This window comes from Selaginella moellendorffii, unplaced genomic scaffold (assembly GCF_000143415.4).
Source record: "Selaginella moellendorffii unplaced genomic scaffold, v1.0 SELMOscaffold_28, whole genome shotgun sequence".
Lineage (NCBI taxonomy): Eukaryota > Viridiplantae > Streptophyta > Lycopodiopsida > Selaginellales > Selaginellaceae > Selaginella > Selaginella moellendorffii.
The window spans coordinates 215,945-243,586 of record NW_003314289.1 but is presented as its reverse complement, the minus strand read 5'-3'; the positions used below and the strand labels follow the sequence as shown (position 1 = coordinate 243,586).

General features: G+C 46.2%; 6 protein-coding genes and 3 non-coding genes across 12 annotated transcripts; 5 read left to right on the top strand and 4 right to left on the bottom strand.

Annotated features, from left to right (window-relative positions):
* Positions 1-1,310: 1,310 nt before the first annotated feature.
* Positions 1,311-4,274, top strand: LOC9630624 (serine/threonine-protein kinase BSK5). The gene is made up of 10 exons (XM_002975623.2): positions 1,311-1,976; positions 2,032-2,252; positions 2,323-2,458; positions 2,528-2,661; positions 2,722-2,827; positions 2,886-2,971; positions 3,036-3,224; positions 3,287-3,445; positions 3,512-3,625; positions 3,702-4,274. Exons 1-10 carry the CDS (start codon positions 1,898-1,900, stop codon positions 3,945-3,947), a joined length of 1,470 nt encoding a protein of 489 aa, XP_002975669.2. The 5' UTR covers positions 1,311-1,897; the 3' UTR covers positions 3,948-4,274.
* Positions 4,275-4,357: 83 nt separating this feature from the next.
* Positions 4,358-6,870, top strand: LOC9630032 (SAFB-like transcription modulator). 2 transcript variants are annotated; one of them, XR_002992994.1, is made up of 6 exons: positions 4,358-5,579; positions 5,645-5,869; positions 5,927-5,972; positions 6,020-6,078; positions 6,146-6,413; positions 6,478-6,870. XR_002992994.1 is itself a non-coding variant. In XM_024680508.1 (5 exons), exons 1-5 carry the CDS (start codon positions 4,544-4,546, stop codon positions 6,600-6,602), a joined length of 1,806 nt encoding a protein of 601 aa, XP_024536276.1. In that variant the 5' UTR covers positions 4,359-4,543; the 3' UTR covers positions 6,603-6,870. The 2 variants fall into 2 exon arrangements, 1 of the variants encoding a protein (XP_024536276.1); XM_024680508.1 differs by having other exon boundaries at positions 4,359-5,579; positions 5,927-6,078.
* A 46-nt stretch (positions 6,871-6,916) lies between these two features.
* On the top strand, positions 6,917-6,989 carry TRNAE-CUC. The gene has a single exon. It is a non-coding gene; the product is annotated as a tRNA-Glu (tRNA).
* Positions 6,990-7,071: 82 nt separating this feature from the next.
* On the bottom strand, positions 7,072-9,184 carry LOC9630623 (ribosome biogenesis protein TSR3 homolog). 2 transcript variants are annotated; one of them, XM_024680687.1, is made up of 12 exons: positions 9,056-9,184; positions 8,967-9,007; positions 8,864-8,919; positions 8,746-8,811; positions 8,633-8,673; positions 8,424-8,560; positions 8,277-8,367; positions 8,148-8,219; positions 7,978-8,066; positions 7,719-7,918; positions 7,588-7,654; positions 7,072-7,540 (listed from the first exon to the last, which is right to left on the bottom strand). In XM_024680687.1, the coding sequence occupies exons 1-11, from the start codon at positions 9,115-9,117 to the stop codon at positions 7,613-7,615; spliced, it is 897 nt and encodes a 298-aa protein (XP_024536455.1). In that variant the 5' UTR covers positions 9,118-9,184; the 3' UTR covers positions 7,072-7,540; positions 7,588-7,612. The 2 variants fall into 2 exon arrangements, with proteins under 2 accessions (XP_024536455.1, XP_024536454.1); XM_024680686.1 differs by having other exon boundaries at positions 7,079-7,654.
* Positions 9,185-19,323: 10,139 nt separating this feature from the next.
* LOC9630622 (palmitoyl-acyl carrier protein thioesterase, chloroplastic) lies at positions 19,324-21,377 on the bottom strand. Its single transcript, XM_024680492.1, has 8 exons — positions 21,315-21,377; positions 21,027-21,253; positions 20,481-20,971; positions 20,271-20,404; positions 20,108-20,221; positions 19,888-20,056; positions 19,733-19,801; positions 19,324-19,662 (listed from the first exon to the last, which is right to left on the bottom strand). Exons 3-8 carry the CDS (start codon positions 20,931-20,933, stop codon positions 19,363-19,365), a joined length of 1,239 nt encoding a protein of 412 aa, XP_024536260.1. The 5' UTR covers positions 20,934-20,971; positions 21,027-21,253; positions 21,315-21,377; the 3' UTR covers positions 19,324-19,362.
* Positions 21,378-21,473: 96 nt separating this feature from the next.
* On the bottom strand, positions 21,474-22,949 carry LOC112348277. The gene is made up of 7 exons (XM_024680493.1): positions 22,637-22,949; positions 22,459-22,567; positions 22,207-22,370; positions 22,074-22,154; positions 21,949-22,024; positions 21,790-21,894; positions 21,474-21,732 (listed from the first exon to the last, which is right to left on the bottom strand). Exons 1-7 carry the CDS (start codon positions 22,922-22,924, stop codon positions 21,659-21,661), a joined length of 897 nt encoding a protein of 298 aa, XP_024536261.1. The 5' UTR covers positions 22,925-22,949; the 3' UTR covers positions 21,474-21,658.
* Positions 22,950-23,014: 65 nt separating this feature from the next.
* On the top strand, positions 23,015-27,398 carry LOC9630620 (U4/U6 small nuclear ribonucleoprotein Prp31 homolog). 2 transcript variants are annotated; one of them, XM_024680491.1, is made up of 7 exons: positions 25,416-25,476; positions 25,537-25,602; positions 25,668-25,796; positions 25,857-26,746; positions 26,807-26,977; positions 27,052-27,127; positions 27,189-27,398. In XM_024680491.1, exons 1-7 carry the CDS (start codon positions 25,474-25,476, stop codon positions 27,297-27,299), a joined length of 1,446 nt encoding a protein of 481 aa, XP_024536259.1. In that variant the 5' UTR covers positions 25,416-25,473; the 3' UTR covers positions 27,300-27,398. The 2 variants fall into 2 exon arrangements, 1 of the variants encoding a protein (XP_024536259.1); XR_002992992.1 differs by lacking the exons at positions 25,857-26,746; positions 26,807-26,977; positions 27,052-27,127; positions 27,189-27,398 and having other exon boundaries at positions 23,015-25,476; positions 25,651-25,719.
* An 18-nt stretch (positions 27,399-27,416) lies between these two features.
* TRNAG-GCC lies at positions 27,417-27,487 on the top strand. The gene has a single exon. It is a non-coding gene; the product is annotated as a tRNA-Gly (tRNA).
* A 63-nt stretch (positions 27,488-27,550) lies between these two features.
* Positions 27,551-27,621, bottom strand: TRNAG-GCC. Its single transcript has one exon. It is a non-coding gene; the product is annotated as a tRNA-Gly (tRNA).
* Positions 27,622-27,642: the final 21 nt, after the last annotated feature.

The window sequence follows — 27,642 nt, the reverse complement described above, 5'->3', positions numbered from 1 at the left end:
ATGCTCATGAGTTGCAAGGAGAGAGATAGGCTGTTGTGCCTCCCAATAATTATCCTTGTCGAAATAGGCCGAGGAGATCGACCATGCACAAGTGGTGTGTGTAGATTAGGTTAAAATAACATGTATCTCCACCACGGAGCTCCACGCTGCCTGTGGCAGTATAGGGACGCTTCCAAGATCTTCGACGCTCCGAGATCTCTTACTCAAAAGTTTTCTTGGCGGCTTTGTTGCTCCTGCTCTGGGCATACACAGCAAGCAAAGTCCAAAAGACTAAGTCGGGCCCAGGCGTAGCAGCAAACATCACTCTGTTTCTTCTAGGCGTCCAGCACCGGAGAAAGAAGCTAGCATGGCATTCCAGGAGACCACGTCGCTCCCTGGCTTTCCTCACAAGACCTCTTTGGATTCTTCGATATGCCCGATCTGGGCATATGTCATTCGGTCGTAAGTTTTCTTTGCCCCAGGACAGTTTCCCAGCTCTAACGCTCTTGCCGAAGATGCAGCATGAAATCCCACGAATGCCATGCCACAGCTGAATCCCGTATCGGAGGATTCACTCCTATCAGCTATGGACGATAGGTCAGATAGAAAACGCGAGAACTACCTTTGAGCAAATGCCCGAGAGAGACCTCACCATTTAAACCACTTTATTATGAGTGAGTTAAAAGTAAACTTATCATTTTGTTACTATGAAATGAAACTGTCATTTCCTATTATAAATATAATTGCCATAGTGTAAAATACTCTTACATATCCAGTAAAATATCCAGTTGCTTGAGTGAAAATGCCCTTAGCCAATTTTTTACACATTGAATACCACTGTACTGCGCATTTTGATCGGCATATGCTTGCACATGGTCGCAAAATGCCCAGTCAACAAGGTAAGAAGGGTCGTCGTGGCCAGCCCGGCGGGCAGCCTGCCAGCCAGGCATCCGGGCAGGGGCACGTGGCCGGCCTGACAACCTCTTTTCACACTCACACGCCCAAATAGCCCGTCTCTTCCGACAGCCCCTGCCGACGTGGCACATCTCCGCCACTGATATATTTCCACGTGGACAATGCCCGATTTAAAATCTGGCACAATACCGCCGGAATATGCCGCCGCGTTCTCGCGGTGATGTCATACGGCGTAAGATTCCGTGGCGATCCGGAATGTTGCTGCCGATGTCTTCCGCACCGGAATGGCAGGGGAATGTGGCGCGCGCTGCGGAATGACGAGCCGATTGAAAGCGTGGACGGTCCTCGAAATGTCCAGCTAATGATCGTTACGGCCATTTTCACTCATTCATTTAATGTTTTTCACTTGTCCCCCCTCTCTCTCCTCCCTTCTCTCTCTTTCTCGCTCTCTCTCCTCTCTCAATCTCCATACACTGTGCTTGCTATGGCGGAGTAGGGTTTATTGCCGCGGCAGGGGGAGGGGAGAGGCAATAATCCGGCGCTGCTAGGCGCTGGCGCGAGAACTCAGCTGCGGCGAGCAGGGATTCCATCGACAGGTATGGATTCGGTCGATGCATTCCATCGCTCGCGAGGAGCAGGAGGAGGTTCTTGGATATGAAATCGCTGCCGCGGGGGCGGATTTGGAGGAGTCGGTCGATGATCTCACATATTTCGGCTGGATCGGGGATTGCAACGCGCTTGGCTCCAGGAGCTTAGGGTTTGAGAAGGGGAAGTGATCTGACACACTGGTACTAAAGCTCCAGCTGTGATATTTGTCTCATTCTCGATGAGGCTACCACAGACAAGCTGGTTGCATTGGCTGGGAGAAGCATTGCGGCCGGATCTCTAGCTCACGGGGGATAAGCCGGCAATGGGGCACCCGGATCGATCAGGGATTGGTAGTAACAGTGGGGCGTTGTAGCTGGCGAGCAAGGAATCTGGGTGTTTTGGAGGGATTCTAGTGATGGGCTGCTGTTTCTCCAGAGTATCCAAGGAAGGGTCTCCAGCCGAAGAAGCTCCTCAACCGGAAACTCCTGGGCTAGGTGCGTGGATGTTTTTATTTTTTTAATTTTCCCCCTTTCCTTCTGTTTTTTACAGAGAATGGTCGACAGCCTGATGTGGATGCGGTGCCACAGTTCAGGGAATTTTCTTTCGAGCAGCTTAGGGAGGCGACTAATGGGTTTAGTGCGGACTACATAGTGTCTGAAAGCGGCGATAAGGCTCCTAATCATGTGTACAAAGGCAGGCTAGATCAGAATCGATGGATTGCCGTGAAGAAGTTCCCGAAAACTGCGTGGCCCGACGCGAGACAATTCATGGTACTGGGTAGAATCCAATTGTTTTCAATGAGCGCACTTGTTAACTTCGTTTTGGTGGTTTGACTTCCAGGACGAGGCGTTTGGGGTCGGGCAAGTGCGGCACGAGAGATTGGTTAACTTGATTGGATGCTGCTGCGAAGGTGATGAGAGGTTGCTAGTCGCCGAGTACATGCCGAACGACACATTGACAAAGCACCTTTTCCACTGTAAGATTGCGGGTTTTTTTCCTGACTTTAAAACGGCGAATTCATGCATTCATTTCCTTCTCTCTGCAGGGGAAAAGCAACCTATGCAATGGAGCATGCGCCTGAGAGTGGCTCTCTACATTGCACAGGCACTGGAGCATTGCAGCAATAATAACCGTCGTTTATATCACGACTTGAATGCGTACAGGGTCTTGTTTGATCAGGTGCTTTTTAATCCTTTTCGTTCCCTCCTAGTGTATGCATTAACTGCAGCTGTTTTGCAGGACGGTGATCCGCGCCTCTCTTGTTTCGGTCTGATGAAGAACAGCCGAGACGGCAAGAGCTATAGCACGAACTTGGCATATACACCTCCTGAATACTTGCGAACAGGTAAAGCTCTCGTGCCTTTGTCACCTTGCGTATTCAAAGCTTTGTTTTCTGTTTGCAGGTAGAGTAACACCCGAGAGTGTTATTTATAGTTATGGTACTGTTCTCTTGGATCTTCTTAGCGGGAAGCACATTCCTCCAAGCCACGTAAGTGATTCAAAGCTCCTCTTAGCTTGTGAGTTTGTAATCCTGTGCTTCTTCATGTGTGCAGGCTTTAGATTTGATACGTGGGAAGAACATTTTGATGCTTATGGACTCATACCTGGAAGGCCAGTTTTCCAACGACGATGGAACCGAGCTCGTGCGGTTAGCGTCACGATGCTTGCAGTACGAACCTCGTGAAAGACCGACAGCTAAAATGCTAGTTCAAGCTCTTCTGCCTCTTCAAAAGCAGGCAGACGTAAATCTGATTTAAAACTCGTGCACTGCAATCATACTCATTTCTGGTTTTCGCTTTTCCAGGTCCCCTCGTATGTTTTGATGGGAATCCCTCGGGGAGAAACGCTGCCCCCGCTTGCTCTCTCCCCTCTCGGCGAGGCATGCTCGAGAAACGACCTTACAGCAGTTCACGAGATTCTCGTCAAGACTGGGTACAAGGACGACGAGGGTACCGACAATGAAGTAAGTTTCCTCTCTCTGCCTCCAGAGATTTGCCGAGATATGATATAATACCTCCTCCTCTTTCAGCTCTCTTTCCAAGTGTGGACCAAGCAAATGCAAGACGTGCTGAATTCACGAAAGCGAGGCGATGCCTCTTTCCGGGACAAGGATTTCAAGTCTGCCATCGATTGCTACACACAGGTATGGTACCTTTCTCTCTGTTTCTTTTCTTTCTCTCGTTTTTGCTTCTGGAACTGAGGTCGGCTTTACTTGACAGTTTGTGGACGTTGGCACCATGGTATCACCGACAGTGTTTGCACGGAGAAGCCTGGCGTATCTCCTGAGCGAGCTACCTGAGGCAGCGCTCCGAGACGCAATGCAAGCCCAGTACGTACACCCCGAGTGGCCCACTGCCTTCTACTTGCAAGCCGCGGCTCTGGCAAAGCTTGGCATGGAGACCGACGCAAAGGACATGCTCAAAGAGGGCGCTGCCATGGACATGAAGAGGCAAAACTTATCGTAGCAGCAGCAGCAGCAGTGCGCAGCAGTACTTAGCAGCAGAGATTGAAGTGAAGTGACGACGATGGTTTGAGCGATTCGATAAAGCAAGGACAGCAGCAACAGCAGCAAAAAAGAAAAAAAAAGATCTTTTGGTATCTGGAAGAGCCAGTGATGGTGGTGGTGATGGTGGTCGTGATCTTATAGAGAGCATCGGATTTTACGGACGAACAAAGGAAAAAGCTTACAACAGGGTATCGCTGGAGAAGAAATTTTAATGTAGGTGTTCCAAGGTCTCTCTTTTTTCTCTCTCCCAGGAATATGGAATAGCAATCCTTTCTTGATGGCCGTTTATCTTCGCTTCGTTAGTTAAGGACACCTTTGCGAAAGTCGCAGTGGAAATGGCATGCTTTAAGGGCAGTGGGCCTTGCCGATTCTTGACCTAATTTCCCATTTTGCGATGAGCGCCTAGGGTTTGAGGTGAGGAGTGCGAGGAGCTGGGCGGCGACGTGAATCCGGCAGGCAAGAATCGGCACTCCAGAGGTAGACGCATTGATCCGGCGCCTCGATCCAGCGCTTCTTTAGGGCGGAAAAAGAGAGGCGGCAAGCGATCGAGCGAGCATGAAGACGCCCGAGCAGCTCAAGGTGACCGAGCTCAAGGAGGAGCTGAAAAGGCGCGGCTTGAGCCCCAAGGGGCTCAAGAAGGAGCTGGTGGAGCGGCTGGAATCCGCGCTGCGGGATGAGAATGTCAGGGCGGAGGCGATGGCTCGCGCTCAGGCCCAAGCCCAGCAGCAGGAGGAAGCGATTGCGGTGAAGGCCGCGCAGGAGGAGATTGAAGTTCCGCCTCCAGTGGCGGAGGAGGAGATGGACGTTCCGGCTCCAGTGGCGGAGGAGACGGTTTCTGTGCTGGAAGGGACTCTTGTCACCACCACGACTGACGAGGTTTCCAATGTGGGTGAGATGGATTCTTTCGTGAAGGAGACGGTGATGGAAGAGACTGTCCATGTCACGAACTTGAACCAGCCGGCTCCCGAGGAGACGATGGTGGAGTCTGTGGTGACTGTGGAAGAGACGACCATCAAGGTCGTGGAGGAGATGCCATCCATGGCCGCTCCTATGCTGGAGGAGGAAGCTAAGCTCGAAGGAGGGGCTGTGGCAGCCGAGGGTCTTACTCCCACAGGGCTGGAAGAGGGGATTAAGCTCGAAGGAGAGCCCGTGGTGGAAGAGCTTGCTAAAGGTGAGAGCTTTGTAGTCGTGGAGAAGACTGAAGAGGTGGTTATCAAAGTGGATGTCGAGGCAAAGGCCGAGAGTGTGGAGGATGTCCTTGCCGCCACCCAGAATGTGCTGCACGAAGGCTTGAAGGAGATAGCCAGTGTGGAGGACTTGAAGAACGAAAGCGTCCTTCAGGATGAGACTCTGGAGGCCTTGAAGGATATGAACGAGGCCGTCGAAGACTTGAAAGACGCGGTGGAGGATGAGAAAGAGATTGTCGTCGAAGCGATGAAAGATGACAAGGAAGACTCCAAGGACAGGGACAGTGTGGAGGAAGACCTGAAGATCAAGGACAGTGACAAGGAGAGTATGGATAATGTGGACGGTGATTCGAAAGCCATGGATGTCGATGCTGAGGCCCAGGCGGGACTGAAGAGAAAAGACAGTAAGTGCCTGAATGTTTCTTTTCTGTCGTGAATGTGTGTCACTCATTTTTCTTTTTCTTTGCAGATGGCGAACAGCAAGTAGATCAGAGCAAGAGGCAGCGCAGGTGGAATTCAGGGAAAAATATGGGGGCAGATGTTGAGACAAGGCCTAAAGTATCGCCAGACTTGATTGTTAACGATGGTTCTAATCTTGCAGGTGGTAATTCCGTCGGTACTAGGCCTTTAGCTGACAGACCAGCCCGATCAGTTGTGTCTCCTCTATCAGACGCAGCCAACAACGGACGTATTGGTAAGTGTCTTCGTTTTCGCAGCAATACAATACTTAGTCACTCCCGGTTCTTTGCAGTGTCACCTTCAGATAAGAATCCCACAACATCTTTGAGAATTGACAGGTTTGTGCGCCCTTTTACCCTCAAGGCGTTGAAAGATCTTCTTGCAGACACAGGCAACTTTACAGATTTTTGGATGGATCAGATCAAAACGCACTGTTATGTCACGGTATGCGTGTGCATTGGTTTTTTCCCCTGGAGTTTGTGCTTACGTTTTTGTTTCTCCATTCTTGCAGTACTCCTCTGTAGACGAAGCAGTAGCTACAAGAAATGCTCTGCACAATCTGAAGTGGCCTGTGATAGGGGGGAAACAGCTAGTGGCAGAGTTTGTAGAGCCTGAGGAGGTGAAGCTCAAGGTTGAGAGTGGCAGCAATGACAAGCCTACCGTGACCATCCCTCGGGGATGCACTACTGGGGGATCAGCTTTCCCGTCTCCACACACGCCGGTGTCGCCTGTAGCTCCACCAGCGCACAAGGAAAAGCCAGCACCACCACCAAAGCGAGGTGAGCTCCTCTTTGTTCTTTTCGTTTTCCTTTCTCGTCTAACGAGCATCGTTCTCCATTGCAGAGGCTGAGCCGATGGTTACTCTCGATGATCTGTTCAAGAAGACGAGCGCCAAGCCCAACATATACTACTTACCATTGACCGAAGCGCAAGTAGCAGCCAAGGCGGTAGCGGTGGCAAAGTCGTGAAGAAGTAGTAAGCGCTGCTAAAAAACAACCGCCGCTTGGCTTTCGAGGCGCTTGGCGGAGATATCGTCTTCTTCTACAGCTGGGGTGGTGCTCTCTCTCGTCTCTCTCTCTCTCGTTATTTTTCTACTCTTGTTCTTCTTCCAGCAGCACAAGCTTTTGTTTGCAAAGTTTGAGAGAAAGTACGATGATATAAGTTATATATCGAGACTTGCACACTTTCTCCACTTCTCTTTGGGTAATTTTACGTATTTGATTATCTTCGACGAAAGGAATGACTTGTTTGAAGCTGGATGAAGAGATGCCTCATGTGAATATCCGTTGTAGTCTAGTCGGTCAGGATACTCGGCTCTCACCCGAGAGACCCGGGTTCAATTCCCGGCAACGGAATTTATATTTTTGCAAGTTTTAAAAAACATTTTATTGTTATTATTAAATCAAATTTAGTTACTTTAGTTTGCTTTGTATTGCGTTTTGCGTAAAATTTGATTGTAATGCTTACTTAGAGTGCAAAGGAAGGTTTTTTTTTCTAGTTTTTATACTCGAAAGCGAAGGGAGGGAGGTAGGATGGAAGCAGACGCGCAACAAGAAGTGACACTGATAAGCTATCGGAATCGCCACAAATCGAGCTTGAGAAGAATGGAGTTTCGATGGAGAGCGTGGTGGCCCAAAGGTCTGTTCCCGTGCTCTTGGAAGAAGAAAATCCGCGCCAAGTTCACTCGTTTCAAGTCGAGGGAATCGCCACCACCAGCAGCAGTAAAACCGGGAGAGGGGATCAAGCGATCAAGCAGCACTTCTTCGCGTTCGAGGAAACTCACCAGAGTAAACTCATGTGGTGCTGCGTACGTTGGAATTTACAACGAGCCTGGCGCTGATTCCCGGAGCATGCCTTACTCTCGCATCCAGTGTCCTCAGTTTGTGCGAGAGCTCACGTATGCTTCCTGAAGATCTTCGCTACAATCATGAATGTCTGAATAAACAAGATCACCTGGATCTTTTGTCGCCCCGAATTTTTATGAGCAGTGGCCTGGCGCTTTTGTCTCTTTGCTCGCGTCCTAAGTACACAAACACGTGAGTCTCTGCCACGGGAAAGGGAGAAAGCAAACGAAAAAACGTTACCTCCTCCGATACAGAGAGGCTCTGCCACTGTAAGGAAATGTGCTTAGTTGCTTTGTTTGCATCTTCGTTTTCGTCGTCCCTTGTCTCGTTCTCGGTGTCCGGTTCTTCATCGGAGTCGACGCGGTTCATGTTCCTGTGAAGAGGTGGGAGCTCGTCGTCATTGTCGCTGCTTTGCTCTTGATCTTGTTCTTGGTTTTTCTCTGGATGAAAGCAGGGAGGGGGTTATCCTTCAGCTGGAGAAAGAGAGAGATTTGCAGACCTGATTTCTCGGAGCTGCTAAGCCAGCTATTCTGTACTGCCACGACCTCTCCACTGTTTTTACACTTTGCATACTGTTTGAGAAGCTTGCTGCAAGAAAAACAAAAAAGGAACAGAAAGAGAATTAAAATCGAATTCCATTTGAATGAGTCAAGACTCGAGAGATGGAACCTGTTGAGCGACAGAAACCCATGGCCCCATTTGAACTTGCTCAGAAGCTCTGTACCCAGCTCTTCTTTTCCACTGCATGCATCCTATTAGCGCGAGTTATCTTTTTTTTTTTTTAAAAGGGAGGCGTACCAAATAACCAGTGCCGCGGTAAGAGCTTCTACGCACGATAGCTTGCAAGGCCGGCCATAATTTGTTGGATTGGCAGCAACAAGCCATGGCACTGCATGTACAAGAAAAAGAAAAAAATCTGGAGAACAAAGAGAGGAAATAACTTACATAAACGGGCTGAGCCACTTCGAAGGTGGCCAAAAGGCACGGCCTCCAGCTTGGCCCAAGAACAATCGATAACCGCAAGACCACGCTCCTCGACCAGTGCTGCATCCTCCTGCGATATACATTTTTGCCCCACAGGACTGCTCGAAAACTTTCAGTACCACGCAAAGAATTTCGCAAAGAAGGAAAGCAAAAATTGCTGCAGTGCTCACCTCAAAACCACACCAGCAAATCTTTGATGTACACGAAGTTCCTAGAGCGAGGAAGAAGAAGAAAAACTTGTAAGAAAAAACAAACATCGCATGGGAATGACAGAAACCATCACCTTGACATAGCCAAAACGAGAGAGTTTTTTCCCAGTACATTTTCTCGGGTCGCATTGCTCAAAGTCCTTAAAGTCAAGTAAGTTGAGGAAAGAGAATGAAACAAAGACGCAATCTTACCCACATAGCAAGAGGGAATGGGAATTTCTTCTTCTTCCCCGTATCATCCTCGGGATCTTAAACCCACACAAATCTTGAGCACCGCAAAGAAATGGACACTTGCCTGGTGCGGCAGACGTCGTAGGCTGCTGGAATTCTTCGTCTCTGCGGAGAGCAAGTAAGAGATCCAGCCTAGAACATACGAAATCTTACACGAGCGACGACGCGCAGCGCTTGTCCCTCCCTTGGCGTCGCATCGTTTTTCCCCGTCCCATTTCTTCCCTGCTAGAAACCCTAAACCATAGAAAATAAAATAATACAATTAATAATGAGTTTATTTTGTATAAGTAATTTTACAATAGTTAAAAATGAAACCTCTATTATTTATTGCAACAATAAATTCTTATCTAAAATTTTGCCACTGTAAAGTTTATAAATATATGTATGTATATACATATATTACCCTATCTAGGTAATATATTAAATATAGTACTAAAGCATATGGACTGTTCATTTAAGATTATCCATTCTTGTATATAAGCAAATGTTTAAACCCCTAATATATTTATTCTTATATTTCGAGCATTCACATTAATAGAGGCCAATAATACTAAGTCAAGTGGAACATTTGGAGTTTCTATTAGGCAATTATATATTCCCACAAAAATCTAAAATTTCCACAATACCACCAATAAAGTTGCTAATAACCATGATTGAAATAAAACCGAAAGCAATGGCATAAACATTAGACAATTATAAAATCCCAGTGAATTAGTTGTAACTTCGGATATAACTCCAAAATGCTCAAACCAACCACACAATTATAATTTTGAACCAAAGCAAGGGACTTTGAGAGTTATTATAGTCCATAAAGCACCATTGTAACAAACAATACATCATGTCTCTAAGTTTGCATGTTGATGATCTTCCAAGATAATTATTAACTCGGACTTAAAACCATAAATAGAACCATCATCTTCATCTAACACCACACATAGGAGGTTAGACTCATTTTATTTGTCCTTTACATCCTCTTTATCCCCTACTTAAAGGAAAAAAAATTCTGAAACACTAGTTCTATTTAAACCCTAAACCCTAAACCCTAAATTGGACTCGTTGTATTTGTCTTTACTTTGTCATCTATGTTCGGCCTTACTCCATTATCGCATCCATTTGGCCTCACTACATTGGGGTTGGATGTTCCATTTGGATTTGCTATACTCGTTTTTGCTCCACAATTTATGTCGTTTATCTTTGCTCCACTACTGTATTCACTCGTCCTCATTCTATTGTTAGGGCTGGACTCCCATCTGTCCCCTCTAAAGATAAAAAAGTTTGAACAGTTAGGGTGGAAAGGAGAAAATAAGAAAAATTGATGAAAAACAATTATGGAAAAAGAAAAAGTGGATAAAGAAGCATTGGAAGAAGAATTTGCAATAGGTAGCGATGTAGAAATGGGGAAATAAAAAAAAAACATATGCTCAAAGCTTAAAAAAATACTTCAACCACTATAATATAAGCAAAAGATTCACATCACTCAACCTCCTTAACACACAACTCAACACTTGAGACAAGAAAATTAATAATAATGTCCATACTCTCAAAGGAATACATAAACTCCTCAATAGTAATAGTAAGGTAAAAACTTTCAATAGCACTGTAGCACATGTGATCATGGGATGAGATTTGGATATATTGTCATTGTAGATCCTTGGAACCTTGGGGGATAAATAGGGATATAATAGCTATTAAGGCTCTCTTATCAAACAATTGCCTCTTTTTTAGTTGGCTTAAGAGGAAAAAGATAAGGTGTACTATATGTGGTATCAGAGCAAATGGCATAAGTTCAATTTCTATTGATTAATGGCTATTTAAAAATATAATATACCCTTGAGCAAGGTATATTTCTACCCTTAAATTTGAAATCGTATGTATTGCGCATCTAGCGTATGTCCTTCCTTTTATGTGGAGTATCCACAAACAAAGTTATCCACTGTGGGACTGCGGTATAAGTTGATAATTAGTTGCCTTACATGAAATAGCTAATCTACACAATGGAAGGATTGGTAAATTCACATGAAATAGTTAATCTACACAATAGAAGGATTGATAGATTTAGTGTTGAAATAGAGGTGCTGATTCCTTTTAATGAGGACAATAGAAGGATTGGTAGATTTAGTGCTGAAATAAAGGTGTTGGTTCTCTTTAGCTTAATAGGGGTTATTAGTCAATAGTCAATAAGGACATTGACATATCTGAAGGGGGGTGAGTGTAATAAAGGTTGTTAGTCAATAGTCAATAAGGATATTGACATCTGTGAAGGGGGCTCAATAAAAATTGTTAGTCAATAGTCAATGATCAATAGAGATTGTTAGTCAATAGTCAATGTCAATAGGGGTTATTAGTCAATAGTCAATAAAAACATTGACATCTCTGAAGGGGGGGTGAGTATAATAGGGGTTGTTAGTCAATAGTCAATGAGGACATTGACATATCTGAAGGGGGGTGAGTGTAATAAAGGTTGTTAGTCAATAGTCAATAAGGATATTGACATCTGTGAAGGGGGCTCAATAAAAGTTGTTAGTCAATAGTCAATGATCAATAGAGATTGTTAGTCAATAGTCAATGTCAATAGGGGTTATTAGTCAATAGTCAATAAAAACATTGACATCTCTGAAGGGGGGGTGAGTATAATAGGGGTTGTTAGTCAATAGTCAATGAGGACATTGACATCTCTAAAGGGGGCTCAATAAGGGTTATTAGTTAATAGTCAATGAAGATATTGACATTTTTAAAGGAGGGGTGAGTGTAGCACATGTGATCATGGGATGAAATTTAGATATACTATCACTGTGGATCTTTGAAACCTTGGGGGATAAATGGGGATAAAATAGCCATTAAAGGCGCTCTCATAAAGCAATTACCCTAGCTTATATACAGGAGCAAGTCGTCCGAATTGAAACTAATCCAACGGCTACCAAAATCCAACTACGCTAATATTAGTATACGGCATCGTAGCCGTACACTTGGCCCTCACATCATCCCCCCCCCTCAGGATAATGGAAGACCATCAGGGTTCTCTTGTAGACGGGCCGGGATCTGGAGGAACATCAGGAGGAGGCATCGGCGGATCTGTAGATGGTATTAACTGCTCCTAATCCCTTTGTATGAAGCATTTCAACTGCTGCACATGCACAATCTCTGGAGGATCGGCTTGCTGGACGTCATGCCGAACCTCATAAACTTGTGGTCCAACTTGCCGCAACACCCGATACGGTCCTTTCTACTGTGCAAGGAGCCCCTTAGACAAACCATGTACCGTAAGATGGGGAAAACGGACTAACACCAAATCATCCACTTTGTACTTCACAGGTGGACGATGACGGGAGTTGTAGCGCCGTTGTTGTCCCACTTGTAAGCGGCCTAAGTGTTCGGCAGACTCCGCTGGGACAAGTGGAAGAATGCTTGTCAAATATTGATCCCATGACCTAGCATCTGCAGCTCGTGGCAATTGCGAAGGTAAACCCAGCTCCATTGGTAATATTGGATCATGACCATATAGGAGTTTATATGGTGAAGCACTAACAGAACTCTGCGCCCCAGTGACATATGCATACCGCAGAGACGGCAAATAACCATCCCAATCCGAATGCTGAAAGTTCACATACTTCACAATCACCCCCTTGAACGTCCGAACGAGCCGTTCCACCAGACCGTATGATTGTGGATGATAAGCACTCGTGAAAGTGTGGCGAATCCCCAACCGAGACGTCAAAACATGAAACGCCTCAGCCATAAATGCGGGACCATTATCCGAAAGAATCCGCTCTAGACAAGAATGCTGGAACACCACTCAATTGAGGAGGAAGTATCCAACAGCAGTTGCAGAGGCACTAGCACGGTGCAGTGCGATCAGAAAGATGATCCACAACGGTGCAGTGTGATCAGAAAGATGATCCACAAAACAACTGAAATATTGCACTTTGCCCAAAAAGCGTTATACATCATTCACACACTTCGGAGTAGGGAACTTTAGAACAGCCACAAGTTTGTCAGGATCAACTTGCAAACCCTCACGAGAAATACGGTACCCAAGATAAGTTGTGTCCTTGGATCCAAACACGCACTTCGACCGCTTCAGCTTTAAACCAACATCGCGTAGCCGATCCAACACTTTACAAACATCACGAACGTGCTCCTCCTACGTCCCCTCCGAGTGGCTCAAGACATCATCAATGAAGTTAGCAGTCACCTCCGGCATATCGCAAAGAACCTCGTCCATCATCCGTTGAAAAGTTGCTGAAGCATTGTTCAAACCAAATGGCATCACCAAGAACTCATACAAACCAAATGGTGTACGAAAAACAGTCTTTGGAATATCTTCTTCGGCCATCGGTACTTGCTAGTACCCAGAAGCAAGATCTAGCTTGGTGAACCAACGACTTCGCCCCAGACGATCCAAGAGATCAGTAGTGTGAGGAAGAGGGTACACATCTGGGATCGTTACGTCGTTTAACAAACGATAGTCGATGCAGAAACGAATACTCCTATCAGGCTTCGTCACAAGATGAGGTTCACATGGCCAAGGACTTCGCGACTTCCGAATAACACCCTTCTCCAACATCTCCTGGACATTTGCACGTAAAATCTTGATCTCCTTTGGTGACTGACGACGAACAGGAACCTTGATTGGACGAGCATCCCCAGTTGGAATCGGATGACATGTAGCAATCTTGGCTCCAGATGATAGGTCAAAGTCAAAGAGATCAGAATACTCTTTCATGAGCTGGTCAACTGCTGTAACACAAAGATCGTCGGAGGGATTGGAAACGAGAAGAGCAGAACAAGATGGAAACACAGGAGGAAATAGTGGGGGAACAAAAGTAATGGAAGTAGAGGTAGAAGTAGAGGGACGAAGAGGTACGGATGTGAGAGGATTGGAGGAAACATAAGGAAGTATGAGACAAGGGGGAGAAGCCTCAAAGTCACACTTGGCATGATTGCACTGCAACCAATCCATACCAAGAATGAGGTCAAAAGCTTGACTCGGCACCACCCGCAACGACTGCAACTCAAGCTCGAGATCGCCCACACGCACAACCAGGTCTGCCTCATCCCGTGCACATGCATGTGTACGGCCGTTGCCATAAAGAATGAAAACTGGTTCCACCGCACGACACAAGTGTAGACGACAACGTGTGGCAACAGGTCAAGCAATAGAAGATAAACTCGAACCTGTATCAACCAACACGGAGAGAATAATAGGAAACCTCTTGTTATAAAGATGAGCTTGGAAAGTAAACACTGGATGAACTGGTGCCGAGTGAACCCCTTGATGATACTCCCGAAAGAAAGATGGAGGGGTCACTGACTTATTCGCACAAGGTCCCTCCATTACTCACGCGACTCCTCATTTCCCGGATTCATCTCGGTGTCCAAACCTTCTACTGCAGCAGCACCAATGGGACGTTGTTGATGCCAAGGTCTCCACCCAGGAAATGGAGGTCGCCAATCCGGAAAGCGCCAACAACGCCAATAAGTATGACCAACTTCATCACACGCCCAGCAACGAACATCACGGCCACGACCACGTCCTCGTCCGTGTCCTTGGACTCGAGTAGCAGCAGCATCAACCTCCATGGGAACAGGACCATCACTCATAGAAAGTGGAGTGGAAGGACGTGCAGCGAGAAGTGGAAGAGGCGACGTCTCATAACGTTGTGCCAAGCGAAGAGCATCGTCAAGGGTGGCAGGAGCAAGTGCATGCACAAGGCCGACAAGATCTTGACGAAGTGCTGGCCACAACATTCCTAACTTGATCCGCTCCGATATATTGGGCTCCGCACGAAACAAAAGACTTCAGAAATGAACGCCAAATTGCATCACCGACTCAGATAGCCCTTGGCGAAGATGATGCAATTGTTGGAAGGCATCGTCACAATCGTCAGCATGTCCGAAGGCGCATTTGAAGACGTCCGGAAGAACACTCCAATCCTCACGAGTGGCCGCACTCAATCCATTGTACCACTGCAACGCCGTCCCTTGGAGGGACGACGTGGGAAACTCACGTAAACGTCGAGCATCATCCCAAGAATGATATGTGGCAATCACCATGAAGTGACAAAACCAATGGTACATATCATCCCCGGGATTCCCACGAAAGAACTCCGGCCGAACACGAGGATTGGCACCAAGAGCAGGAGGAGTTGGACCACGTGCCATGAATGCCGCCATCAATTGAGTTTGGTTGTTCAATTGCAAGCGCATAGCATCAAGCAACTGGACCAACTGCTGCTCGAGAGTTAAAGGAGGAGATTGCTGATCTGCCATGGAGATGAATGAAAAAAGGAAGAGCAAAAGAAGAGAAATGACAAAAAGCTAGAAGGAAATGGTAGATCTAGACAATGCAAAAAGCTAGATCTAAACCAAAATCCTGAAAGGAAAGAACAAAAAGAAGGAAATGAAAAAAGCTAGATCTAGACAATGCAAAAGTTAGATCTAAACCAAAATCCCAAATCCAAGCACTCCTTAGGGACAATCAAAGGTGCCCCTCATCTCCACCAATGTGAGTGCTTGGAATATGGAAAGGGAATACAGAAATGTGCATATCAATTAGCCCAAAAACCCTAGCTTATATACAGGAGCGAATGGTCCGGATTGAAACTAATCCGACGGCTACCAAAATCCCACTACGCTAATATTAGTATATGGCATCGTAGCCGTACACTTGGCCCTCACAAAATAATATTAAAAAATTCATTAAAGTTCATTTTTTATAAATTTCAAATATTTGTTAAGTGTAAAATATTATTTATTAAACTACCAACTTAAAAGTCTCATATGCCTAAAATGTTCTCTTCACTATCATCAAATTGTATGAATACATTTCTTTTATTACCAAAAATAGATCTATAATATATTTTCCTTTTTGTAATAACATTTTTAAATTTAATAATACTTAAAATGGGAGAATATTTAACATAAAATGAAGAATAAGATGAAATAATATTCATTTTCATAATTAACAATAAAATTTTTGAAAGATATATTCCAAATGATGTGACCACAATAATAATCTAGATAGATATGAGAATTTTCATAATTTATATTAAATATTGATTATAAACTAAACAAAAAACCTTAACATAAAACCATTAAAGTTAAAGTAATTAAATTTAAAATATATTATCTTTAAAAATTTAAAAACTTCATGGCTTTATAATTCAATCTAGATTATAAAACAGTTATGTAAGTTTTAGATTTTTTTTGTAACACAAAAAAGTATGAGTGATTCATTATTTTTCTTCTCTATATAAATTTTTTCTAAATAATTATTTAGACTGTAATAATTATTTTACTTTGAAAAGTTATCTATTTTTGCTTATTACTCTCTAATTTCTCAACAAATCAGATGTTATTTCTTTTTTTATAATGTGATATTAGAAGTTTTATATTATATTAATTTTTAAATTTTCGAGCTTGGGGCTAATTTTTTGCTTTAAATTATATTTATGCAATCATATTAGTGCATGAAAAGTTCTCAGATTATTTAAGCTTTTGCAATATAATATAAATACTTGTTTAATTATGTATTCTTTATTGGTATTTTAGTAAAAATAGTATATTTAACATATCTATTAGTTTAATTTACTATTTTTGGAGACTAAGATAGTGATCTTATAAATAGCCAAGGGAAATTTATGATTATTTTTAGTTCATTAATCTGTGCAAATTAATAAATGCATTTTTTGAACTAGGTTAAGTATATTTGACTAATAGCACTCAAGAATTCTGTTTTTATGCTCTTTTAGTTAAGAACACACACAAAGACTAGTTTCTTAACTAACTTGGGTGGAGACTAAAAAAATATCTAACAATACTATAGAGTGTCTCACCCCAGACGATCATCTCACAATTATATTTTGTGCATTTGATCTCCAAAACTCAAAACTTATGGGTAGATTCTCATGGAGAACATCCCCTTAAAAGAGGAAATAAAAATTAGTTTGCGCACTAGAAGATATCCATCATGTACACTACATAGAAGTAGCATGGCTTTTCTGGTGTATCATGCACATGGCGATAAGGAAAGAATATTTAAAAGAACTTACTAATTAATAACTTTCGACACCCGTATACACATTTGCAATAGATATGAGGATTCTCATAATTTTTATTAAAGATTGATTATAAACCAAATTTAAAAGTTTAAGATAGAGCCATTAAATTAAAGAAATCATATTCTAAGAATATTATTCTTATATATTTCCAATTTATATTATAAAATAGTTATGTAAGTTTTAGATTTTTTTTAGCACAAAAAAGTATAAGTGATTTATCACCTTCCTCCTCTATATTAATTTCTTCCAAATAATTATTTAGACTGTAATATTTATTTTATTTTGAAAAGTTATCTATATTTGTTTTACTCCTTAATTTCTCAATAAATCAAATGTTCTTTCTTTTTTTATAATATGATAAGAAGAAAAAAAAATTATTATACAAAAATCTTGAAGTTTTAAAGTTTGGAGCCAATTTTTTGTTTCAAATTATGTTTATGCAATCATATTAATGTATTAAAAGTTCTCAAATTATTTAAGCTTTTTCAATATAATGTTAATAACTTTTTAACTGTGTATTCTTTTTATTTCTAATTTAGTAATAATAATAATTCTGACATATCTTTTAGCTTAGTTTAGTGTTTTTAATGATTAAGATGGTGATTTTATAAATAGCCAAGTGAATTTAATGATGATTTTTAATTCATTAAACTATGTAAAATATGTAAGATAAATTGACAGTTTTGATAACTTGACTATATTTTCGATACCTTGAAATTAAAATTCTTGAGAAAATGTGAACACAAAAAAGTTACATAAAATTTATAAATTTGCAAAACATTAAACTTTTGCATAGAAAAATTAAAAATATTTTTTATTGTTCTAAATTATATGTCCATGGAAGATCTGACAATGGCAAAAAAATTTAATAATTTAATCCATTTTTTTGTTTTCTCTTTTACATAAATAATTACACTCTTCTGGAGTGCACCAAAAATAAAAGGCATGATGGTTTTACTTGAATATAACAAAAAATTCCAAACGATTCATATTAGGGCGCAACGCTTTGAAATTTTAATGGCGCCCAGCCGCGAGGATGAGGTGTCGGGTTGCTCCACGAGCCAGGTTGTTCGTCGCAATCCATCCCACATTTGCAATATTAGAACGCGTAGATCTCACGAGATTCTGGTCAGGTACGTCGGAGACTAGAGTGAATTCCAGTGGTATTGAGCGGTCTGTCCACTTTCCCTCCATCTTTCCTTCTCCACCGCTTCCCCTCTCACTCTCCCTCTCGATCGATCGATCTGCCAAACCGATATTTCAATCTTCCTTCCTTCTTTCCCCTTTAATTCTCGATCTTTCCCCTTCTTGTCGATCGATCATCCATCCAGTGAGAATAGTCCCTTCTCGATTCTCAAGATCCCCCTTGTCACTAACACTTCCACGAGAAATCTTCGATCTTTCCTTCCAGGAGTCACAACCACAATGGTGCAAGCTATGCATGTGTACCGCGTGCACCTGCGGCAAGCACACCAAGCTCTGCCATCCACGCCGCGACTCCTCATGCCCGCCATCGCCATCCACCACAACACGCATCCCCCGCCCGCGCGACGTCTCCCCGCCAGACCCCCGCCACGCCCGCCTCACCGACACCACCACCTACACCCACTTCTACTCCGCCAAGCCCTTCTCGGGCAACCCACGCACGGTCGGCACAGGCAAGACTCTCGACGCCTGCCTCCCCAGCGGCACTTACACCGACGCCAACACCGACTACAGCGCAAACTTCCGCGACTTCCACGCTCGTCCCAGGAATCCAATCACCTTCCCACCACCCCACCGCGACCAGCCATCCTTCTCCGGATCCACCACCCAAGCCAGCGACTACCGCTGGTGGCCGATCCACAAGCGCGCTCCCAATCGCCTCCTCACCGATCCAACCGGCTTTGATCCCCCGGGGACCTTCTCCGGCCTCACCACTTACAGCACCAGCTTCTGGGACGTGACCAACAAGCCCACCAGGCGGCTCGAGTTCTACAACGAGAAGGACTACGGCCCCGGCTTCGTCCCCCGCAGGCTGCCCGAGAAGCCCACACCTGATAACATCGCGTCGGCGCTGGGGAAGCTGGGTGGTCGATTCAATGCGCGGACGACTTACATGGATAAGTTCCGGGATCCCGGCGTGGAGTCGCCGCTGCGCGGGAGGCAGCTCAAGAACGCGCTGGCGGAGCCGCTCGACCGGCGGTTCGAGCACGACAGTACGTACAACACCGACTTCAAGTCGCCGCCAAGGGTCCGCCCGTGCCCCGCCGTGATGAAGCCCAGGCCAGACATTGTCACTGATAATCACCTTTGTTTCTAGCAAAACCAAAGCAGCAAAAAATGTTAGATCCAATCCAACGCATCTTTGAGATCCAGTACCTTTTGTTCGAGAGATTATTTGTATCATTGGAGGCGCGTCTAAGATGAGGAAGAGAATCGCTCCTTCAGTCTCCACACTGTTCTTCCTCGCAGGATCTCGCAGCCGCTGTCCTGCATTCTCAGGAGATGGGTGTAGTGGAGGCTTCCCTTGGTCGTGATCACCGGGTTGCCAATGTCGGGCGGCCCCAGCTCCTTCAAGTTGCTCATGGCTGCCACGCTCGACTCGCTCGGCGCTGGGCTCGTCAGAGACGTAACTATGTCGGACGCAGCGCACTCTCTCCGGTACTCGAGCGTCATGCTCATCAGCTCGTGAGCTACGAGCAGTGCCTGTGGAACGCTCTGGAATCAAAGCACAGGTTTAGCTCAAAGCTAGTCGAAAGTCAAAAAAGAAAAAAAAGAGGATTTTTACCTCGAGCACCCAGCCGATATACTTGACGTTATTGACATGCTGGTTCATATCCATGTCATGGAGCCTTGGCTGTCAAAAGCGAGCGTCAAAATGTCAGAAGCCACTCGCAAGGAAAGGAGAATAAAGGAGGCTTCGATCCGCTAGCTAGTGCTTACCACGAGATTCTTTTGTACATACATCGCAGTGTCGTCCAGCTTTACAATTTTCTGGCAAGCATCATCCTCCATTACGTGCCGGTCAAGGAAGTATGGGGATATTTCTGCGAAGACATCGTCTGGAATTTTGGAAAGGCGTCTTGTGCTCTTGTTCATCATCGCCCAGGTACTGTAAATTTCACGGTCTCAGTTTCAACAAAGATAGAAAGTAAATGCCTACCTCGTTGCTCGACAGACAGTCGCTCCAGTTGTAAAATCCCGAACCATAAAATCACGACGGATAAAATTCTTGCCAGCACCATGGATCCAAGAGTCGATCTCAACAATGTCACCCCTGCTCTAGCTTCAGAAACGCAACGAGAAAACAAAAACAGGATGCTTACCAGACTGGATATCGATCAACATCAATATGCATTCTCGTTACAACCCATATAAGACCATTTCGCATCATTGCATGTGTTGTTCCAAGCCCGTCACCAACAAAGTCCGACATGCCAACATGGTTGAGAGCAGTCTCCTGTGTAGATTTCTTATACGTTAGAAGGAAAATAAACAGAAAAGTTTGAGCAGTGCCAGAAAAAAATTTCATTCACCTGGAAGAGATTTGTAAGTGTTTCAATTGAAGCCAATCTGTCGAATCCGACTTCGTACGACCTGATAACAAATCTTTGCCGGTAGACCAAATCATTCTCCAGAAGTCTGCCCCTTTTCATCTGCGCTGATCTCTCACGTAAGCTGACTTCCTGCTGCTGCTTGTTCTTATCGACCGCGATGATTGCAGCTGCGAGCAGAGGAATGTAGTCATTAACATCGCCGTGATAGTCCTTGAAAGCCACGGACTTGTTGGATATTGTCGCCTTCAAGCTCTCGCTGCTGCTGATATGGGTCCGGGAACCGTTCAATTTCGGAACGCTGCTGACTAAATCTCTCAGACACTGCACCACTGGAGAGCATTCGTGTTGGTGTTGACACTTGAGTGAATCAGAGCCAAAAGGCCCATCTCGAGAAATTGTAGATCCAAAAAATCTACTTGCAGCAGCCTCCATCGCGTTCTCGTTGCGTCTAGCTCGTTCCTCTGACGCATCTACAAAAAGCACCAGCAGGAAATTCAGAAGAACCCAAATTTTGAAGGTACTTACAGACAATCGCAGGTATCCTCCTGCATGTACATGTGAATCAGCTGCACCACACGGGAAGCTCCCCAATCGCGGCCTGCTAAACAGCCCACCACAGGCGCTTATTGAAAGAAGAAAATCGAGAAGAGATAGAGCACAGCCCAAATGAGCTGCCTGTCTCTTTACTGTTGCCTTTGCTCCTGCCACAACTTCTCCACCTACACACCTTTAAGTAGCCTCCGCTCTGACTCCTGCAAAAGAGAAAAAGATCGTTAGACGAAGAATTCTGATTCAAAAATCAGCAGCCGTAACTGAATTTGCCCATGCAGATGTCAATGCGATCTGTTAGCACCAGAGGAAAAAGGACAGATAGATTAAGATGATTGACCAACTAATCTGATCGACCATGCAAGAAGTTCAGTTAGCTACACTGATAAGAACAAAAAAACAAATCCAACGCGCGACAGTAAGTAGGATGAAATTCTTCCTTGCCGGCATGAAGAATGGCACAGCAAGAGAAAGAGCCTCTAAAAGGTTCTATCCCTTCAACAAACCGGCTCTATGGCCCGTTTACTACGTAAATATAGACCTCGTGTACTATGATGATGGTTATCACGAACGACCAGAAACTCGTTCGTGATTTGAATACGTGCGTCTCAAGCTTGTCTGGCACCAGACCATCCAGAAGATCCGGAAGATCCAGAAGGTAAGGCAGCCCGTTGACGACTTCCTAAATACCGAAAGAAACTCCATTATTAGCTGAAAAGAATTCTTTAGAAGTTCAAACCTTCGTTGCCTCCTCCAGCTAGCGACCTTGCTCTGTTCCTGTTCCAGCCAGGAAGATTGCGTTCGGCTTCGAATTCCCAACGCTTCTCGAACTCAGGAACTTCCTCTGTAACGTTGATGACGCTGTAGTCAATGTCAGCTTAGCCAGAAAGAAAAGTACCTTCGCCCAGGTTGTGAAGTGTTTGGAGATTTTCTTCCCGTCCCTCTGCGTTGCGCTTACGAGTCAAGGAATGGCCCTGATATTAACTAAAACATGAGCCTCATTCTGACAAAAACCATAGGCACCTTGTCATGAATTCCCCTCGATACCCTGTGCGTCTCAGATTTACTAGAAGAGTCCTTTTCATGATGTTCTTCGTGAACAACCTGCGCGATCGGAGCTAGCTTAGAAAAATAACCCCACAAAGAAAATACGTACCCCATTTGGACCTCGCCTCCTTGCCGTCGAAGAGGCGTAATAGTTGCCATTCGGTCCCCCGTAGCTGAAAGACGAGCTTTGGAAAGAATACGATTGAAAACCCCCGTCATCTCGATGGTTCACGAGAGGACCCTGGTGACGGCTTGTCACCCTTTGCCTACGGTCTGGAACAAATTCACGACTGTAAGATGCTTCAAGCTTATACGTGGGAAAACCTGTAAGAAAAAATATTGTTTCCAATTGACTACTAACCAGGCCTCACATCATCGTCTGGATGCTCCACAATCGGTTCTTGGCTCGACCCAGTCGCGTGAGGATGATCGTCCTCGATTTCTTCGATAATAGGGCCTCTCCGATTCTCCTACACACCGAAGTTCTTAGCAAACTCCTCAAAAGAAAGTTTTCTCGACAGGAAAAAACTCGGACATACCTGCTGTGAATGAAAAGGCCTATTCTCCAAGAAACCGCCATGGCGTCTGTGATCGAAGGGATTATTGTCTGGAAATCCTCCAAACAAGCTCCCAAACGGCCGATTGAAGAAGGGATCGTCGAAGGGATCGCGGCCGCCAAAGAAATTTTGCATCATGCTGCCACCGAAGCCAAATCCGCCGAACCCAGCGAATGGATCAGGGAATGCGCCGCCGCCTCCTCGCCGGTAATCGCCGCTACCATCGCCGCCTCCTCCATTCGCGTTGCCGCTCCTCCCTTGGCGCTGCATAATCACTCCTCTCCTCCACACTCCAAACCTAGGGTCATGTGGAGCCACATAGGCGCTCAAGAGAAACAAATGGCCGCTCGCCACGTGTCCTTCTGGAATGCTCCACGCCGCCAGGGAATTGGAGCTTGGGGTCGTCAATCCCAATTCCAATTCGACTCTCCAGCGGCGATTCTACTTCCAATCGATCCTTGCGAGCTGCGCGCAATCGAGGGATTTGGCTCGCGGACGATTGATCCACGAGTGGATTTCTTCTTCCAGCGATTTGAGGCACGATGGAGCGCTGCTCAATATCTTGCTCCAAATGTACGCGCGATTTGGCGAATTGGCGCTCGCTAGGGCAGCTTTCGACGCCATGGAAGCGCCGGATCTCCTGTCGTGGAAGATCATCATTGGGTGCTATGCTCAGCGTGGGCATCTGGAGGAAGCGCGGTTTCTCTTTGATTCCATGCCGCAGTACGACGTGGTGGCGTGGACGACCCTAATCTCTGGCTACTCACAAAACAAATCGCTCATATCAGCTAAATCCCTGTTTGATTCTATGCCGGAGAGAAACGTTGTTACCTGGAACACCATAATGGTAGCATATGCCCGTGAAGGCCATTTGCAAGAGGCAAAATCAATCTTCAAGGAGATGCCGGAGAAGAACATATTCTCGTGGAACACTATGGTGGCGGCGTCCGTACGAATGGGTTCCCTCCCGGAGGCTAGGGCACTGTACTACGCAATGCCGGAACACGACGTAGTAACTTGGAACACAATGCTCTCTGCAAATGCCCAGGAAGGGCATTTTCTGGAATGTGAGATTCTCTTCGCTAGCATGAAGGAAAGGAATATAATTTCGTGGACAACTATGTTGGAAGCATATTCCTCGGCTTGCGACTTGCATGGTGTCGAAAGAATATTCGCAGCGATGCCGGAAAGGAATGTTGTGTCTTGGACTTGCCTTGTTCAAGCATATGCCCAGTCTGGGCATTTCGATCTTGCCGAAAAAGCGTTTCGATCGATCCCAGAGCCCAACATTGTCGCGTGGACCGCGCTTGTCGTTGTGTATGGTGACAGCGGCCGGATAGACGATGCGATCACGACGTTTGATTCAATGCCCTCGCAAAACCTTGTGTCCTGGAGCGCGATGCTCTCGATCATGGGGCAGCACCGGCGGATGATCTCTCAAGCAAAGCTTCTCTTCGATCGGATGCCCGAGTGGAACACCATGATAGCCAACACGATGATCGCAGCTTTTGTCCAGAGTGGAAACCTCTGTCGTGCAAGAGAGTTCTTCGAGGCTATGGCGGAGCACCGAGATGTAGTCTCATGGAACATGATCCTCGCGGGCTACACCCAAGAGGGTCGAGGCGAGGAAACGAGAAATCTCTTCGCAAAGATGGACCAGAGGGACATTGTCTCGTGGGCGACTGTTCTTCAATCCTACACCCAATCCGGGCAACTGGAAGATGCAAGGCGCATCTTCTTCGACGCCATGCCCGAGTGGAATCTCTCTGCCTGGACGATCATCATCACCGCCCACGCCCAATTCAAGCAGCTAGACCTTGCCGCTGATTTCTTCTTCAATCGAATGCCTGATCACGACGTTGTCTCCTCTAATGCAATGCTCTCTGGATTTATCTCTAGAGGTTTCTATGATCGAGCCAAATCTATGTTCCAGGCGATGATCCATCGAGACGTGGTAACTTGGAATATCATGATCTCTTCAAATGCCGACACTGGGCATCTTGAGGAGGCCAAAACGTTGTTTGATAGAATGCCGCGCTGGGACGCCGTGTCCTGGGCGACGATGGTATCGGCATATACTCAGGCCGGGTACCTCCAAGATGCCCGCGTCTTACTGGAGAATATGCCCCGCTGGAGCACTGTAGCATGGAATACCCTAATCGCGGGCTATGCCGCGAACGGGCATGTCGGGGAGGTGCTGGCGCTCTTCTATCGAATGCTGGATCGCGATATTATCTCCTGGAACGCGCTGATCGTCGCGTTTTCTTATAGCGGGCGTCTAGATCGCGCTAAGGTGGTGTTTGATCGAATGCTCTACCGCGACATCGCGTCCTGGAACGCGATCATTGGCGCATTCAGCCACTCCGACAGTGCTGTGGAATCGATCTGGCTGCTGCGATCGATGGAGCTGGAGGGATTCCTGCCGGACGAGTTCGCGATCGCGAGCGCCATGGCGGCGTGTAGCAGGATCGGGCTGGTTGGAGCTGGAAGGAGCTATCTGGCGCTCATGGAGGAGGATTATGGCGTGAAGCCCTCGCTGGAGCACTACAGCGCCATGGCCGATGTGTTTGGGAGGGCCGGGCAGCTGGGATTCGCCGAGGAGCTCGTCCGATCGATGCCATTCGAGCCGAGCTCCAGCGCCTGGGCGTCGATCGTGAGCTCTTGCAAGATCCACAGGGATTTCCAGCGCGGAGAGCGCATCGCGAAGGAAGCCATGCTTCGTGGCGGCAAGAGCAGTGGTTCCATCCACGTCCTTTTCGCGAATATAATCCAGGAGCAAAGTTAGGGGTCTTCATAACTTAGGGTTTTGCTACGCGAGAATGGTGAGTGTGACGATCGCGATGGCGATCTTTGGCGCTGATTCTCTGTGCGATTCTGTGCAGGCGACGCTGGCGGATTCTTTTCTTGCCGATCTCGACGATCTCTCAGACAATGAGGCGCCGGGCGAGGTAGGGGAGCGTTCTTTCGCGTATTTTGTGTCTAACCTCTCCTAATAGGCGTTTTGGCATCGCAGGAAGAAGCTGGAGAGGACGACGAGCTGGGAAAAGAGGATGTGGAGATGCCCGACGTCGAGGTAAACTACGATGATCTTAACACGGTTGCGAAGCTCCAAAACACTCCGCGGTACCATGACCTCATGAAGGTGAGTTCTTTGTTCTTGCTCTAGTTCTCTTTCGGTTATCCAAACTCCTTTTCTTTCCAGAAAGTGGACGAGGCAATCGAGTCTGGAGTTCCTGCTACCATGGCCAAGCTCTCGGAAGATGATCCAGAGTACCAGCTGATCGTGGAGTGTAACACTCTCTCTGTTGACATCGACAACGAGATAGGCGTGATACACAACTACATCAGAGATAAGTACCGGCTAAAGTTCCCGGAGCTCGAGTCCCTGGTACAGCATCCCATTGATTATGCTCGAGTCGTCAAGAGGATTGGGAACGAGATGGACCTCACCTTGGTGGATCTCGAGGGAGTACTCCCATCAGCGACGATCATGGTGGTTTCAGTCACGGCTTCTACGACCAACGGCAAGCCTCTAGCCGAAGAAGTCCTGCAAAAGACGCTGGATGCCTGTGACCGGGCCCTGGACCTCGACGAGTCGAAGAAAAAGGTGCTGAATTTCGTGGAGAGCAGGATGGCCTTCATCGCGCCAAACCTGTCGGCCATACTGGGAAGCGCGGTGGCAGCAAAACTGATGGGAACGGCCGGTGGTCTCTCGGCTCTGTCGAAGATGCCGGCGTGCAACGTACAGATCCTCGGCGTCAAGAAGAAGAACTCGGCAGGCTTCTCGTCGGCTACGCTCAATCCTCACACCGGCTTCATCTTCCACTCGGAGATCGTCCAGGGCAGCCCGCCATCGCTGAGAACTCGAGCTGCTCGTCTCGTGTCCGGGAAGTCGACGCTGGCGGCCCGTGTGGACGCTACAATGGGAGATCGTCTCGGGCAAACTGGACGGGCTTTCAGGGAGGAGATACAAAAGAAGATTGAGAAGTGGCAGGAGCCGCCTCCGCCAAAGCAGCCCAAGCCACTCCCGGTGCCCGACTCGGACCCAAAGAAGAAGCGAGGAGGGAGGCGATTGAGGAAGATGAAGGAGAGGTATGGCCTCGTCGTGAGCTGGTTTGCGACCAAGTTACGAGCTTGTTTCCTTGCTTTAAGGTACGCGATGACGGACATGCGCAAGCTTGCCAACCGGATGAGCTTTAACATCCCGGAGGAGAGTTCACTGGGAGACGGGCTGGGTGAAGGCTATGGGATGCTCGGCCAGGCAGGGAGTGGCAAGCTGAGGATATCGGCTGGACCGAGCAAGCTTTCGACCAAAGTGAAGAAGTAAGATCTCTTCTCTCCTCGCGTTTGCCAGCTTTTGAGAGACTTGGGCTGATTCTCTGTGTTTCGATTTGAAGGTTTAAAGAGAAGAAGTATGGGAGCAGTGGAGCTACGTCTGGTCTCACCTCTAGTTTAGCATTCACGCCGGTTCAGGTACTCCTCTTTCGTTTTTGTTCTTAGGGAAATGGTGGTTTTCTTTTCGGTTCTTCGGCAGGGTATCGAGCTCTCGAATCCATCAGCGCAAGCTGCATTGCTTGGAAGCGGTACCCAATCAACGTACTTTTCGGAAACGGGGTCTTTCTCGAAAATCAAGAAGATCGTGTAGAACCTTTGTATGAGAATTTGTATGAACTTTCATGGTTTGATGTAGGAATTCCTAGCATGAACGCTCGTTTTAATTAATATCAAAACCGTTGCTACAAAACCTTGTTTACTATCTAAAGCACTGCTGGTCTAGTGGTAGAATAGTACCCTGCCACGGTACGGACCCGGGTTCGATTCCCGGGCAGTGCATTCTATTTTTGGTTAACCTAGTAAAAGCGGTATTATCAGAATTATACTTAACTCAATAAACACTGCACTGCCCGGGAATCGAACCCGGGTCTGTACCGTGGCAGGGTACTATTCTACCACTAGACCAGCAGTGCTTCACACACTAATCAAGGTTA

Coding starts and splice junctions, on each gene's coding strand:
- LOC9630624 (XM_002975623.2), top strand. CDS start 1,898: ATGGGCTGCTGTTTCTCCAGAGTATCCAAGGAAGGGTCTCCAGCCGAA. Junction 1,977..2,031: donor ACCGGAAACTCCTGGGCTAG/GTGCGTGGATGT, acceptor TGTTTTTTACAG/AGAATGGTCGACAGCCTGAT. Junction 2,459..2,527: donor GACAAAGCACCTTTTCCACT/GTAAGATTGCGG, acceptor TTCTCTCTGCAG/GGGAAAAGCAACCTATGCAA.
- LOC9630032 (XM_024680508.1), top strand. CDS start 4,544: ATGAAGACGCCCGAGCAGCTCAAGGTGACCGAGCTCAAGGAGGAGCTG. Junction 5,580..5,644: donor GGGACTGAAGAGAAAAGACA/GTAAGTGCCTGA, acceptor TTTTCTTTGCAG/ATGGCGAACAGCAAGTAGAT. Junction 6,414..6,477: donor AGCACCACCACCAAAGCGAG/GTGAGCTCCTCT, acceptor TCTCCATTGCAG/AGGCTGAGCCGATGGTTACT.
- LOC9630623 (XM_024680687.1), bottom strand. CDS start 9,117: ATGGGACGGGGAAAAACGATGCGACGCCAAGGGAGGGACAAGCGCTGC. Junction 8,812..8,863: donor CATTCCCTCTTGCTATGTGG/GTAAGATTGCGT, acceptor CTTGACTTTAAG/GACTTTGAGCAATGCGACCC. Junction 8,067..8,147: donor GGGTTTCTGTCGCTCAACAG/GTTCCATCTCTC, acceptor TTTTTCTTGCAG/CAAGCTTCTCAAACAGTATG.
- LOC9630622 (XM_024680492.1), bottom strand. CDS start 20,933: ATGGAGGCTGCTGCAAGTAGATTTTTTGGATCTACAATTTCTCGAGAT. Junction 20,405..20,480: donor CACTTACAAATCTCTTCCAG/GTGAATGAAATT, acceptor AAATCTACACAG/GAGACTGCTCTCAACCATGT. Junction 19,802..19,887: donor ATGTACAAAAGAATCTCGTG/GTAAGCACTAGC, acceptor CGCTTTTGACAG/CCAAGGCTCCATGACATGGA.
- LOC112348277 (XM_024680493.1), bottom strand. CDS start 22,924: ATGCAGCGCCAAGGGAGGAGCGGCAACGCGAATGGAGGAGGCGGCGAT. Junction 22,371..22,458: donor AGACGATGATGTGAGGCCTG/GTTAGTAGTCAA, acceptor AATTTGTTCCAG/ACCGTAGGCAAAGGGTGACA. Junction 22,025..22,073: donor CGAGGGGAATTCATGACAAG/GTGCCTATGGTT, acceptor AGTTAATATCAG/GGCCATTCCTTGACTCGTAA.
- LOC9630620 (XM_024680491.1), top strand. Junction 25,797..25,856: donor GGTACCATGACCTCATGAAG/GTGAGTTCTTTG, acceptor TTTTCTTTCCAG/AAAGTGGACGAGGCAATCGA. Junction 26,978..27,051: donor CTTTCGACCAAAGTGAAGAA/GTAAGATCTCTT, acceptor TTCGATTTGAAG/GTTTAAAGAGAAGAAGTATG.